At 37.7% G+C, this 15,873-nt stretch overlaps 1 protein-coding gene across 3 annotated transcripts in view; it reads left to right on the top strand.

The window, feature by feature from the left end:
- The window catches only part of NSUN6 (NOP2/Sun RNA methyltransferase 6), a 75,479-nt gene that overhangs the window by 3,906 nt on the left and 55,700 nt on the right, over window positions 1-15,873 (top strand). For 2 of the 3 annotated variants that reach the window (XM_049881894.1, XM_049881893.1), the window contains exon 3: window positions 5,829-5,908. In XM_049881894.1, the coding sequence (XP_049737851.1) occupies window positions 5,829-5,908 (80 nt within the window). Of the gene's footprint in view, window positions 1-5,824; window positions 5,909-9,718; window positions 9,919-15,873 lie in introns of those variants that run through there. The other variant, XM_049881895.1, reaches the window with a different exon arrangement.

The raw sequence follows: 15,873 nt of genomic DNA on the forward strand, positions 1-15,873 counted from the left end.
TATTGTTGGGGGCCCTGGTGGCGCAGTGGGAAAAGTGCTTGGCTGTTAACCAAAAGGTAGGCAGTTCAAAGCCACCCCACTCCATGGAAGAAAGATGTGTTACTCTGCTTCCATAAAGATTTATAGCCTTGGAAATCCTCTGGGGCAGTTCTACTCTGTCCTATAAGGTCCCTATGTGTCGAAGTCAACTTGACGCCATGGGTTTGGTTTTTGGTATGGTTGGGGGACACAATTCAGTCCATAACAGTGCTCTGTAATTTATGGCATGTTACTTCCATTAAAACCTTATAACTAATGTACAGTGGAATGTGAGAGCCAGAACTTGATGGGACTGCCTTGTTTTTCCGGGTGTTAAAGTTTTTCAACTTTGACAGGTTGCAACCTTACCGCTTTTCTGTTGCTTGTTTTAGTGGAAAGTGTTTTGAGTTTTCCTTCTCTGACAGGTTTCCACTTACACAGGTTCTGGCATTCACAGGTTTTACTGTAATACTGTTCCAACTTTACAAATAGGGAGATTGAGGATTATGAATATTAAATTGTTCAAGATTACATAGTAAGAGGTAATGCTAGAACTTGAACCTGGCACTTCTGATTCTGAATTCACTAAGTTTTAATGAATGGGAAAACCACAAAACCTCTCTGGGCCTTAGTTGCTTTATCATTAAAATGAATGAGAAGAGGTCCTTTGTAACCCTAAAAGTCTGATTTTGTGATAAATATCATATCAAGATTGCAGAATGCAGAGCTAAGATGAATACAAGGGTAGAGAGGTACCCACTGAAAACCTGTAGGATCATATTTTTAATTGACATAGAAAAATAGATGCGGATATCCCTTATTATCTTTAATAAAATTAGGAAATTAGAAAAATTAGAATATATTCTTTTTGTTTTTATATTAATTTTACCCAATTTTGTTATTCTATAGAGTATCTTACAGTATTCCAGGGTCATCATTATAAATATCCATTTAAAAATTTTATTGTAGTAAAATACATGTAACATAAAATTTGCCATTTTAACTACTTTTGTGTGTATAATTCAGTGGTATTAATTATACTCACAATGTTGTACAACCATCACCACTATTTTTTCCCAAAATTTTTTCATCTCCCCAGACAGAAACTCTGTACCCATTAAGCACAAACTCCCCATCCCTCCTACCCCCAGCTCCTGGTAACCACTAATCTACTTTCTGTTTCTATGCATTTGCCTGTTCTAGATAAAAGTGTAATCATAAAATATTTGTTCTTTTATCTGACATATTTCACTTAGTATAATGTTTTCAGGGTTCATCCACATCATAGCATATATTAGAACTTCGTTCCTTTTTATGACAGAATATTCCATTGTAGCATACACCACATTTTTATTCGTTCATCTTTTGATGGATACTTAGTCATTTCCGTCTTTTGGTTACTGTCAATAACGCTGCATTAAATGTTGGTGCACAAATACCTGTTTGAGTCCCTACTCTCAATTCTTTCAATTCTTTTGGGTATATGCCCAAGGGTGGAATATACTCAAGTAGGGCTATATAATAATTCTATATTTAACTTTTTGGAGAAGTGCCGAACTATTTTCCACAATGGCTGCAACATTGTACATTCCCACCAGCAATGATAAGTGTTCCAATTTCTCCACATCCTTGCCAACACTTCTGTTTTCTTTTTTTTTTTAAACGGCCACCCTAACGGGTATGAAGTGGTGTGGTATCTTATTGTGTTTTTAATTTGTACTTTCCGAATGACTAATGATGTTGGACATCTTTTTATGTACTTTTTGATCATTTGTATATCTTCTTGAAGAAATGTCTATTCAAGTCCTTTGCTCATTTTTTGATTTTTTTTTTGTCTTTTTGTTGAATTGAAGGAGTTCTTTATATTCTGGATATTAAACCCTTTTCAGATATATGATTTCCAAATATTTTCTTCCATTCTTTTTTTTTAGTTTTGAACATTTTTTAAAATTTATTTTATTGCTGAGAATACACACAGGAAAACATGCACCAATTCAACTGTTTCTACATGTACGGTTCAGTAACATCAGTTACAATCTTTGCATTGTGAAACCATTCTCACCCTCCTTTTCTGAGTTGTTCCTCCCTTATTAACATAAGCTCACTGCCCTCTAAGGGTCCTATGTAATCTTTCAAATCGCTGTTATCTCTTTGATCCCATATAGATAGCTCTTAAAATAATGCTCAATGCAGACCTTTTTTACTAGTTAAGCTAAACGATTATTTGGTTTTAAGAAGACTTCAGGGAATATTTTTGGTTTAAGTTTTAAAGATTATCTCAGGACAGTAGTTTCAGGGGTTCATCCATCCTCCATGGCTCCAGAAAGTCTAGGGTACATGAAAATTTGAAATTCTGTTCTGCATTTTTTCCCCTTTTGATCAGAATTCTTATTTAGAATCTTCGATCTAAGTGTTCAGTAAGGGTCACCAGGCATCATCCAGTTCTTCTGGTTTCATGGCAAAGGAGGAAGTTGTTCATGGAGGCAATTAGCCGGACATTGCATATCCTCCTCCTATTCTGACTCTTATTTTTCCTTTGTTACTCCAGGCAGATAGAGACTAATTGCCATGCCTTGGGTGGCTTGGAAGCTTTTAAGACCCCAGACACTACCGAACGAACTAGGATGTAGAACAGAAGCACTAAACATGTTATGAGGCCAATTAATTGGGATGTCCCATGAAACCATGACTTTCAACCTCGAAACCAAGGGACCAAATCCCATGAGGCTCTGGTTGCACATAAGCAGCCTTGGCAGCTACTTTTCTGCTTTTTTTTTTTAATTTGTCGCTTGTTGTGAATATATTTATCACACAACTTTTGGCAATTCACCTTTTTACAGGTATACAACTTATTCACAGCAATTACATAACTGGCTGTGCAGCCCTACCCTTAATCAGTGCAATTTTTCTGTCACCGTTAACCTAGCTCTTTCCCCCTCCCTCACACCCCTGGTAACCAACCACTGATAAACTCTGGTCTTTATACATTTGCCTTTTCTTGTCTTTTTATGTAAATGAGGTCATACAGTATTTGTCCTTTTGTGATTGACTCATTTCATTCAGCATGTCTTCAAGCTCCATGCATATTGTAGCGTGTATGAAGACTTCATTTCTTCTACTGGCTGAGCAGTACTCCATTGTATGTATGTACCACATTTTATTCATCCATTCATTCGTTGATGGGCATTTAGGTTGTTTCCACCTTTTTGTTATTGTGAATAGTGCTGCAAGGAACATTGGTGTATGTCTCTGAGTCTCTGCTTTCAAGTCTTTTGGGTGTATACCTAGTAGTAGAACTTCTAGGTCGTATGTTAGTTTTATTTTTAGTTTTTTGAGGAACCGCCACACTATTTTCCACAATGGCTGTACCATTTGGATTTCCACCAGCAATGCAAAAGGGTTCCAATTTCCTCACATCCTTGCCAAAATTTTTATTTTCCTTAGCCATCCTAGTGGGAGTGAAATTGTTTCTCACTGTGTTCTCCCATTCTTTAGATTGTATTTTAGCATTCTCAATAACGTCCTTTGGTACACAAAAGTCTTCCGTTCTTTTTTATTTTGATGAAGCCCAGTTTTATCTAGTTTTTCTTTTGTTGCTCGTGTTTTTGGTGTCATATCTAAGAATCCATTGCCAAATACAAGCTCCAAAACAGAGAAGCTTAACCCCTATGTTTTTTTCTAGGAGCCTTATGTTTTAGTTCTTAGGTTGTTGATATATTTTGAGTTAATTTTTGTGTGTGACGTGAGTTATGGGTTCAACTTCATTCTTTTGCATGTGGATATCCAGTTGTCCCTGCACCATTTATTGGGAAGATGAGAATATGTTTTTAAAATAAAACAATACAAAGCATTTTTTGTTCAGCGAATAAAATAGCTTTGGTGTATTACTCTATTCTACAAGTGAAATAGCATTATGAAATGGCATGTTATGAGTTCAAACAGATTTGATTTATCTTGTTTAAGTTGTCTTATTTTTTTGTTTTCAGTAGCTTTTCATTTTGTGTTTCACGAACTTTACACTGAAATTTGCCTCCAAAGAAAGGAAAGATGGAGGAAAACTGATAACCTGAGGGGGTACTTCATAATTGTACATTATAGTTGTTAAATCCCTTACAATAAGTAACTGGTTGGTATAGCATACCTATTTCTACTCAATTTGTATTTAAATTAAGAGGCAGAGGCAAACATTGTGATTTAAGGGCTATCATTTGTATATTGGAGCCCTGGTGCCACAGTGGTTAAGAGCGCGGCTGCTGACCAATAGGTTGGCAGTTTGAATCCACCAGCTGCTCCTTGGAAACCCTGTAGGGTAGTTTCTGCTCTGTCCTATAGGGCCACTATGAGTTGGAATCAGCAACAGGGTTGTTTTTTTTTTAAATTTGTATGTCACAGCCTGTGCTAGTTTATTCTATGTATGGCGTTCAGAAATTTTCAGAAAATTGTCATTGGTATTGATTCATTTATTTTTATTTAATCTAAATACCTCTATGGAGTATTTGTCATACTGTCCTTAGGAACAATGCTATAAATTTCAAGTTTTTTATAGGAGACCACATTATGAGAAGAGCCACATTATCAGAAGAGCATGTAATAATATGAAAATTAATAAGTTGATCATCCCTGGCATACATAGCAGAGACTTGTTCTCAGATAATTCCATGTATTTTTTTTTTTTTCTCTGACAGGTTTACGCAGTGCCTGCCATCCAGTCCTCTGTGCGTACATACATATATACGTGTTGCTGTCAAGTTGACTCTAACTCATGACAACCCTACGTTTTATAAAGTAGAACTGCACCATAGGGTTTTCTTGGCTACAGTCTTTATAAAAGTAGCTCACTAGGCCTTTTTTCTGTGGCACCACGGGGTGGGTTTGAATCACCAACCTTTAGGTTAGTAGTCAAGCAAAAACTGTTGGCTACACCTAGTGACTCTTATTCTGCTACGTGGAGTTCCCAGTTATCTCCTGCCTGCATTGTTGATACGCTGGTACATGTTTAACAGCTCATTTGTGGGAGAAAAATAGTCCTGATTGGTAGTGATTGCCAATTGCTAAGGTGTAAATACTCCCACTATGGCTGATTTCAGGCAGCCACCACGACCATGGATTTGGGAAAAGGTTCACACAGTTGGCTGTCATGAGCCTGTGTGAGCTGGCTCTAGCATACCACTGGCTCTGCACCTGTTTCCAGCCTGACAGTTGAGCAAACTGAAAATCCAAAATCTGAAAACAGAACCTCTGTTTCTCTCACCAAAACCGATAGGGCATGTAGTGTTGATAACCCATCCACCAAACCCACTGCCGTCAAGTCCATCCAACTCATAGCGACCCTATTGGACAGAGTAGATAGAGTTTCCAAGGAGCACCTGGTGGATTTGAACTGTCCACCTTTTGGTTAGCAGCCGTAGCACTTGACCACTACGCCACCAGGGATTCCAAATAGTATTTAGTCATGTGTAAAATAACTTTCATGTTTACTGTTCTATTCAGAAGCTTTTCTTAAATGATGACTACGTGTGATTCTAATTCAGATATAGGCTTTCAAAGTTATGTCACTTAAGGTAAACATTGTGTTTACAAATCCAGGCAGTAAGCAAGACTGAGCTATGTAAAGAAGTCAGGATACTTCACAATCAAGTTATAGAGAAATCTTGTTGTGTTGAGATCTTTTTTTATTCTTACAGTATCCTATGGGATAAAGTGCAAGTGCCCCAAACCAAACTTGGTGCTCTGGTAGAGAATGATAGTGAAATCTCCATAAATTGAACTTTATCAGATATATTGATTGTTTTGTCTGTATGTTTACACAGCAGTCTAATGGATTAAGTGTGCCTGTTCTTCAGCATCCAGACCTTCAGGATGTCTTACTCATTCCTGTTATTGGACCTAGGTTTGTAACTATTTCATTTTCAAATTATGTCTAAAATTAGAAAAAAAAATTGTCACAAGAGTCTTTTTTACCACTTGGTGATAATTCTAAGTTTCTGCAATGTTAGCACCTTATAGATAAACAGGTGTTCACAGGTTCGTAAATGTTGATTTTTTTACTGTATCGTGGAAAATATTACCAAAAAAGAAAAAAGACTAGACATGGGTCTAAATACCTTGAGAATAGTACATCTGGGGTCCATTTAGTTCAGTGGTTGAATTTTTTTTTACTTTCTGAGAAGCTTCATTTTTTAAATTTTTTACTTGTATTTGTTATAAGGTTTCAATGCCAAATTAAAACTTTTTTTTTTTTAGCTACAACAAAGATGCAGACTAATAAACCTTACTTCCATTGTTGATGCTTCTAGAATTTTTTTCTTTAATTCAACAACCGTGTTAACTTACTACATGCCAGGCACTGTCCTACTCGTTTACGTATTAGAAAGACATATGTCTGAAAATTGAAAAAAAAAAAAAAAGGCTTTTATATTATTATGGGAGTTCTATTTCTAAGGAACATTTTAAAATCTTTAATTATGGTACAGAGTCCCTGAGTGGTACAAACGGTTAATGCGCTTGGCTATTAATTGAAAGGTTGGTGGTTTGAGTCTACCCGAAGTTACCTTAGAAGAAAGACCTGGTGATTTATCAAAATATCCATATGTATTTAAGACCCCATGGAGCATCGTTCTACTCTGATGCACGTGGAGTCACTGCAAGTCAGAATTGACTCACCTGTAACTTTCTTTTTTAATTATGGTATAATTTTTTTAACTCCTAAAATTTATAATAAGTATAAAGATACCTTTTTTATTAAAACTTTAAAGTAATTTAAAGGTTCAACAGTATAGCACTGGTTCAGTAAATTATGGCTTATTCTTTAATGTAGAAGAGCTATATGCACTGATAAGATGTTCGTGATCAATTGTTAAGTGTAAAAGCAAATTGCTGAGCAATATGGGTAAGATAATTACTTTTTGCAATTAAAAAATATATGCAACTGTATGTGTATGGATGGGGCAGTAGAGGTTCAGTGGTAGAATTATCACCTTCCGTGGGAGAGACCCAGAGTCCATTCCTGGCCAGTACACTTCATGCATAGCCACCACCCATCTCTCAGTGGAGGCTTGTGATTGACCAGGTGGAAAGGCCTGGTGACCTATTTCCAAAACTCAGCCAGTTTAAACTCTGTGGCTCACAGCAGTCCAGTCCGCAACCAATCATGGGGATGGTGCAAGACTGGGCAGCATTTTGTTCCATTATGCAGAGGTCCCCCTGAGGTGGGGGCTAACTCAATGGCAGGTAACAACGACATAGGTATGTACATTTATTTATTTTTCTTTTAGAAAAAAGTCTGAAAGATATACTTTACAGTTAACAGTGGTTCATTCATTAGAGGTTGGCTTGGGAGAAAAGGGATGAGGAAGAAGAGGTTTTTACTTACAACAACTCTGTTTTATTTATTATTTACTATAAACATTTATTATGTATGCAATTAAAAAATTGATTTTATAAGCTCCTTACTCTGTTCAGTTTTTTAGGTGAAGTTTGTGCACAATGAAACGGACAGATCTTGAGTATACAGTTTGCTGAGTTTTGCCTAATGTGTACAACCATGTAGACAAGATATAGAACATTTCCATCACTTCCGAAAATTCTCTCATACTCCCTGCTCACCCATCCCCTCACCCTAACCAGGAAATCACTGTTCTTCTAATTTCTAATATTTATTTAGTTTTCACTCAACCAGTTATTATAGTATATCACACTCTTTAGTCTTTTAAGGTCATGTTTCTTATGAGGATACAAAATTGCATTAGTTTAGGTACAGAATTTCAATTGTCTAGGTCCAAGATTTGTTCATTTCTCATTCTGTTAAATATCCTTTCCTTATTCTTTAGTTTTATTTAATATTTTTAAAAGATAGCATTTAGTTAGGATTTTCTTTCCTTTATAGAGACAAGACAAGTTTGTTATAAAAAATTAGAATTGTATATAAACATGAACGTAATCTTCCATTACATCTCCCATCCCACTTACCAATGCTGTTTCTCTGAGGAATGGATTTGAATTTTTCTGGGTAGTCCCAGTGTGTATACCTGCATACCTGAATGCATTTTTGGAAAACAGATTATACTATATGTATAATGTTCTGCAACTTTGCTCTTCTTTTAATTAAGGGTATATTGTTTTACCTCTTTCCATGATTTTCAATGATTATATTTAGTGCTATTTCATTCTTTTTAATACCTGCGTAGTCATATATTGTGTCCTTTATCTCAATTTTAATTTTTAGTCCTGTGTTAAGAAGCATTTAGTATTTTTTTTTTCTTTTTCAGTTTTTTATTATTAACCGGCAGTGTTGCAGTCACTAGTCTTAAGATATTTCTTTGTGTACTTGTGCAGTCATGTCTGCAGGGTAAATTGCTAAGTCATGGAATTGCTGGTTCAAAGATCTATTCTTTTTTTTTTTTTTTTAGTTTGAGGTATATTACTAGATTGTTATCTTAAAAAATTTTATTAGTTAATGTTCCCAACAATGTATGGGAGATTCTTATTCTTCATTCTTGCCGATACTGGCCATTTTGGTTCTTTAAAAGTATCTAAATGATTTAACTTTAATGGTTTACTATACCTCTTAACTTTTACCTGATTGTAATAATCCTTTTATCCTATGTTGTGTTCTAGACTACTCATTAAAACATTGCTGCTAAGTACCTTTGAGTCAATTTTGACTCATAGTGACCCCATGTGACAGAGTAGAATGGCCCTACAGGGTTTTCTAGGCTATAATCTTAATGGGAACAGATTGCCAGGTCTTTCCCCCATGGAGCCACTGGGTGAGTTTGAACTACCAATTTTTTGGTTAGCAGCCAACTGCTTAACTGTTACAGCACCTGGACTCCTTGTTAGTGAACTATAAATACAAACGATGAGTTCCTGCAAGAAAGTATTCAAAAATCATTTAGAATTATTGATCCACATACCTGTCATTAGTTCGTAAAAGGAGCACATCATTAATTTCTAAGACATTCCCGGGTTATAAAATTGACAAGAGGCTTACTTTGCTTTTTAAACTCATCATGACTGTTAGTATCTATTGACTTTCCACTATACAAAATGAGGATATTCGCACACTTAAATTTCCTCCGTGGTCCTCACCAGCCAATTTTTATTTACTGTGTTAGTTATTTAACACTGTAAAGATTTAATAAAACATTAATATTCTGAGCATAATTCAGATGGAGTTAGTGCTTACTTTTAATCCTTCATGGTACAGTTTATTTCTGAGTTCTTTATCTTGATTAATCTCTTCGTTGATGACTATAGTCATTTAGCAGGTCCACAGCACTCCTTGTCCTACCCCAAAGTTCATCCCATACGTGCTGTATTCACTTTCTTTCATGCATAGCTCGTCCTAAATTGACCTGGTAATTGGGATAGCCACCATTGCTAATTGCCTTTATCCAAAGGAAAGAAATGAATCACTCTTGTCTTTATGACTGAAGGTAGTTCTGCAACTTGGAATCAAGTGCCAGCTGAAGTTAGGCTTCTGCCATTCTAGGAAACTGGGAGGTAAGGGTGCTGTCTTCTTTGATTGATTACATTTCAAAGAGATGGCTCCCAGGTCTTATTTAGCCTTTAAAATTATCCACATACATGTCATAGATGTGGAGAAAGAACTTAGAAGTTTTCTGAAGTAGATGCTCTAAGAAAAGGGAGGAAGAAAGTCTCCCCACCCACCTCACCCCCCCTTTTTTTTTTCCAACAGGGAGACTTAAACTTCTGGGTGGCACAATTTGTGCTTGACTATTAACCTAAAGGTTGGTGGTTCAAATACCCAGTGATGCTGCAGAAGAAAGACCTGGCAATCTGTTTCTGTAAAGATTACAGCCAAGAAAACCCTATGGAGTAGTGCTACTGTGTAACATATAGGGCTGTCGTGAGTTGGAATCAACTCAGTGGCAAAAGGTTTGACTTGTTATTTTTTCCTTTCTTCTAATTTGTTTTAACCCTTTTAGTATGTCCACACATGACTTTGAAAGCTTACCCTCTTTCTACATGTACCAAAATTCCGGATTCCCAGAAGGAAAGTAGGCATTCAGCATAAACCATATTGTTTGTGTTACCAAAATTTAAGTCCCACCCAGTGCGGCTTTGAGTCAATGGAAGTGAGGAGAGGCTAGGAAATAGGGCGTTTATTCCAAGTGCGCAGGCAAGGAGCAAGGAGGTGTATTCCTCAAATCAAGTTCTCCAAAGAAAGGGAGGCAGAACCTTTTATACCATCCTTCACAAGGCAGTACATGCAAACATCGTGGACTACATAGGTTATCATGCTGCGCAGGTGCAATAAGAAAAATTGGATTTTTTTTCTTTTAGTATGTATAGAAAATGGCAGATAAGCTCCACCTGGGGTGGGATCTTAATATTCAAGTTAGGTCTTAATGAGGCTTAGGTTACTTTAGAACGCTTTTGAAGCTAACCCAACCCAGCTAGTAAACTGATTTTGACTGGATCTTGTTTTTCTCTAGCTTCTTATTCCCCCTGTTGTCTATTGGGAAGTGTTGGAAGGGGTTTTAGCTGAGAAGCTGACTCAGATCTTCTATATCATTTATACAAACACTGTAGGCACCATGAGTCACTCCTGTTATTTAGAGAAAGTTCTATATCAGTGTTCGGAACTGTTAATCGGGCAAGTTTCCAGACAACTACTGAGGGCCAACCTTGCAGGCAGGCCTTTCTAAGAATCATAGTCTCAGGTCTGATATGTTAACTCTTCTGCATACTAGTATCCTTTTTTTAATAATTTTTTTTGTGTGTGTTTTTGTTCTGCATTCTGTGTTTTGTTCTTAAGCCTCTCTTAGTCGTAAACACCGTTTCAGAAGTGCCAGGTTTAAGTATAAATGAAGTGCCTTTGGAGCATAGAAGAGCGAGGACTGAGTGCAAGGAAACTGATAAGAGGTTTTCTCCAAGCAGATGTTTCAGTTTAGCCAATTTGAGTAGGAATTGGGCTAATGAGGAGGTACGGTGGGCATGGGTGCACTAGGGGGTTATGTTTGGCTGTTGAACAGACTTTCAGAGAGTTGGTGAAAGATGAGGCAGAAGAAGTTGGGCGAGGCAAGCTATGAAGTGTAAGGGATATTTTATTAAGGATTGTTTCCTTTTTTGCACAGAATGTAGGAGCTAAATATTTTTTTATTAGAGTCATGATCAGATTTGTCTTTTAGAAATGTAATACTGGTAGTAGCATAAAGCCATGTTTTCCGAAATGCAGGCAGATAGTGATCCATTAGTGGATTGTGAAATCAATTTAATGGGTTTTTATGAGCATTTCTTAAAAGAAAGACATATTTTATTATAGATCATTTTGCATTACACGTAATAAAGGTATTGCCTCATGAAATATTACAAGTATAAGTGTATAATATATACACACATGCACACACCCACACACGTACATATACCTATATGTGTATAGAATTGTGATATTAAGTGTATTTCTAACATTGAGGTTACAGTAAAAAAGAAAAATTTGAAAAAAAATTTTCAAAAGAAGAATTGCAAAGTTGGAGACATTTAGAGTCTTTCATTTCTAAGAATATGGTGAGCTGGTCAACCTAAAAGTATTTCTGCTACATACACCTGTGAATGCTAAGTAAAAAATAACAATATAGGCCATAAAATGCATAGTTGAGTGATTAAGAATATAAGTGAAGTATTCAGGGGTTAGGAATGAAAAGTAAGTGAAAACAGAAGTGAGCCTGGGAGCTTATATTGGGGAAATGGGGGTGGAAGTGGTTGGTCTCCTAATAGAGGCTTTGCTTTTAACCACGGGGTGTTAATGTGAGGGCCAAGGGGCAAGAAACACCCAGCAGTCAGTGCAAGGCATTAATTAGAAAATGAATCTCTCTTGCCTTAAGGTTTGCGTGGGGCGGGGGGTGGAATATATTTCTTTTGAAAATGTAGAACTATGGGTCCTTGCCTTAAAGGTGTAGAATTTAAATTCATACTACCCAAGTGATCTTGGAACCTGCAAACTGGGAAAGTAACGTAAAAATTAGGTTCCAAATCAGTTCCTGAGGTGCTTGGCAGAAGGCAAGCAAAACTACTGTGGAGTGGCACAGTTCAATCCAAGCCACACACTCTCCCCGTAGGTAAAAGCTACACAAGCAATCGAACCATCATGAGTGTGAATCATCAGTATATACAACAAACTGCAGGATTAGATTTCCCCCAAAACTTCAGCAAATAGAGCTATCTGATAAAAAAAATAAAAAATAAAATTTTTTTTTTTGATAGAGACTATAAAAATCAATTCACTTAAAAAAAAAAAAAAAAAGGCGCCCCGGGTGGTTTTAACCTGCACCTGGGTTTGGAAACCATGCCTTAGGGAATTCCTTCCTTCACAGGAGCAGTTGCAGCCCAGGTGCAAGGAGCAGCTTGCTGACCCAGCACCTAACAATCTCTGTGTTCTTGTAACTTAACTACCCTCCCCTAGTACCGTTACAAGTGGTTTACAATGACACTGGCAAAACTCCGTCCCAATAAACAAAAACAAAATTATATAATTACAGTCTGTGGTGGTAATTACTTTTGTGTGTGCCTTTTTAGCTGTGGTCTTATAACTCTCACCCTGGTGATTGTGTGATAGGGTAATTGTGCCTGCCAGGGGAATTGGTCAGTTTTGCCTTAAAAGAGCCAATTACAGAGCAGAGAGGAGGAGCCCACCACCACAAAGGAAGGAGAGACACGGGAGCAGGAGGAGGCTTGGTTGTCTTCCTTGCCCACGGGGAGAGAAAGCTGAGTGCTTTGGGCAGAGACTTGAGAGCCAGGGAGAGGCGTGCCTGCCAGCACAGCTGGAGAGAGGCTGCCCTGAAGGAAGAACTGTATCCTGAGTGTTCTTGAGCTGAATTGTAACCGGCACTTCCCTAATAAACCCCATAATTGTTAGTATGGTCTGTGAGTTCTTTGTGGCCGTTGCAATGAGTTATCGAACCCAGCAGAGAATTAGAGAGTGCTGTGTGTAGAATGGTTGGTGTCAGAATTAGTAAAGTTGGTGGAGAGAGGAGGCTTGTCTGGCTTCCATCTCATGGAAGTCAGCCTTGCGCTGTTGATCTTGGTTCTCTTTCCCCCTTATGGGGTCGGAGGAGGTCAGACAGTGTTCCCAAGATGTTTTTACACAGTTTTTAGCATCTTTCAGTAAATTCCATTGCAGTTTGGGTGCAATTGTTCAGATTTTTTGTATGGACTAAACCATGTCTGCACCTCCAATTTAAGACTGGACATGCATATTCAATACAAAACATGAAATAAAATACGTTGGGGGACAGCCCCAGCAAGGAAAGACGCTCACTGTGCGTCCTGGCAGATAATTCGAAGAACTGACACGTAGCCACTTCCAGATTCATGAGTTTATTCAAGGAAAGTTACTGACACGGGCAAGCAGCTGCTCTCCAGTGGCGGCCAGCTAGAGTATTTTCGATAACCACCTAGCAAGGGACCCAGGCTTATATACCATTCTAGCTGGGACCAAGGCTCACTGTTTTCTGCAACGTCCTTGGGCAGTCAGTGTTCCCAGGGACTTCATGTCCAGGCCCAGATGTTTTCCTTCTTGTTGCTAAGGTATTCCTCGGCCTTGGCCGCTGGCCCAGTCATGCCACTCCCGGCCTTGTACCTTAACCTGAGGCCGTCCCGAATTCATCCCCAGCATGCTTCAGGGAAGAGCAAAGCTGACTCCATCAGCGAGGGGATGCGTATAGCTGAATAGCATTACCCTATTTTTTTTATACCCTATAGTAATCATTATGTTCTAAAATGCATACAATTACATATTAAAAAAAAAAACAAAAAAACTTCATAGTCAACTTTAAATCAACAATAAAATCTATTGCACTAAAAAAATTAATTTGCTTAAAATGATTAAAAACAAAAGAGGGAAACTAAATCTTAAAAGGCAGGAATGCTAAGAGGAAATAAAAGAATTAAAAAAAGAACCAAATAAAACTTCTAGAAATGAAAATATCTTTGAAACTAAAAACTCATTCCATGAGTTAAATTGCAGATTAGACCTAACTAAAGAGAGAACATTTGAACTAGCAGATGGCTCATAAGAGATTATCTAGAATGCAGCAGAGCTAGATAAAGAATTGAAAAGATGGAAGTGAAATTGAGTCATGGAAAACAGAATGAAAAGGCACCTGGTGTTTCTGTTGAGTCTCAGAAGTAAAGAATAGAAATGATGGGGAAAAGACAATATTAAAAAATGTAGTGATGGAAATTTTACAGAATTGATGAATGATTTAAGAGGCACAATGAAACCTGAAGCCAAAAGTAAAAAATCCATGTCTAGGTACTTCCCAGTGAAAGTGCAGAGCACCAGTGACATAAAGAAGATCTAAAAGCAACCAAAGGTAAAAGACAGGAAGTTATTTCAGCAGTCAAGAGATGATGTGGATCTGATGTGTGTGGGTGCGGTGGGGAACAGGTCTAGAAGACCTAGCAGAGAACGAGAGGTGGCATGTTTTTATGATTCAGTGAACGTGAAGGCCCAGGAAGAAGGGGTTCAAGATAATGCTGAGGTTTCTAGTCTGGTTATCCAGGCAGATGATGATACCATTGCTCAAGATTGGAAACAGGAGGATGAAAAGATTTGGGGTGGTGCCAAGGATTTAAGGAGCAGTTGAGAGGAAAATAAAGGACTTGCCGAGTTTGCAGTAACTGTGGGACATCTCTGGATAGCTACCTGGCAGGCAATTTCAGAGTCTAGAAGGCTAAATGTTACAATTTTGTAATTGATGATTGAAGTCATGAGATTGCTAAGGGACAGAATGCAAGGTGTAAAGAAACAGCCTGTTTTGGAACCTGGGGGAAGTGAGCCTCTTTAAGTTATGGAGTTGTTGTTAGCTGCTAGTGGTGGCTGCGTATGAGGTACATTGGCCAGGAATCAACCAGGGTTTCCCACATGGAAGGGGGGAGTTCTACCAGTGAACCACCAGTGACCCTTCTTTAAGAAGTAATCGAAGAAAATGAGCAATGAGAATGTATGGGACTAGGGAGGAGTAGTATAAAGCTGAGAAGTTAAGTGATTTTTGTTGTTGTTGTTGAATATACACAACAAAACATTTACCAATCCAGCAGTTTCTACAAGAAGTATAATTCAGTGACATTGATTATATTCCTCAAGTTGTGTGACCATTCTCACTCTTCTTTTTCAAATTATTCCCCCCATTAACATAAACTTACTGCCCCCTAAGCTTCTTATCTATTTTTTTGAGTTGTCAATTTGATCCCATATAGATGGTTCTTTAATAGAGCACAATGCTCAAGGAAGAGAGTCTTTATTAAGCTAAACTATTGTTTGGTTTAAAGAAGACTTCAGGCGGTATTTTTGACTTAAAGTTTAAAGATTATCTCAAGGCAATAATTTTCTGGATTCATCCAGCCTCAGTGGCTCCAGAAAGTCAGGATTCCATGAGAATTTGAAACTCTGTTCTGCATTTTTCCCCTTTTGTTCAGAATTTTTCTATACAATCTTTGATCAAAACTTTCAGTAATGATAGCCAGGCACCATCCAGTTCTTCTGGTCTCATGGCAGAATAGGCAGTTGTTCATGGAAGCAGTTAGCCACAGTTTCCATTTTCTCCTCCTTTTCCCGACTCTGCTTCTTCCTCTGTTGCTCCAGGTGAACAGAGACCAATTGAACCTTAGATGGCTGCTTGTAAGCTTTTAAGACCCGAGGCACTACACCATGAACTAGGAGGTAGAACCCCGAAACCTGTTCCTGTTGAGTCAATTCTGATTCATAACCACCCTAAAAATGATATTAGGCCAATTAACTGGGATGTCCCGTGAAACTATGACCTTAAATTTCCAAACCAAGAAACCATATCCTGTGAGGTATTTGGTTGCACATAAGCAGCCTCAGCA

This window comes from Elephas maximus, chromosome 4 (genome assembly GCF_024166365.1).
Source record: "Elephas maximus indicus isolate mEleMax1 chromosome 4, mEleMax1 primary haplotype, whole genome shotgun sequence".
NCBI lineage: Eukaryota > Metazoa > Chordata > Mammalia > Proboscidea > Elephantidae > Elephas > Elephas maximus.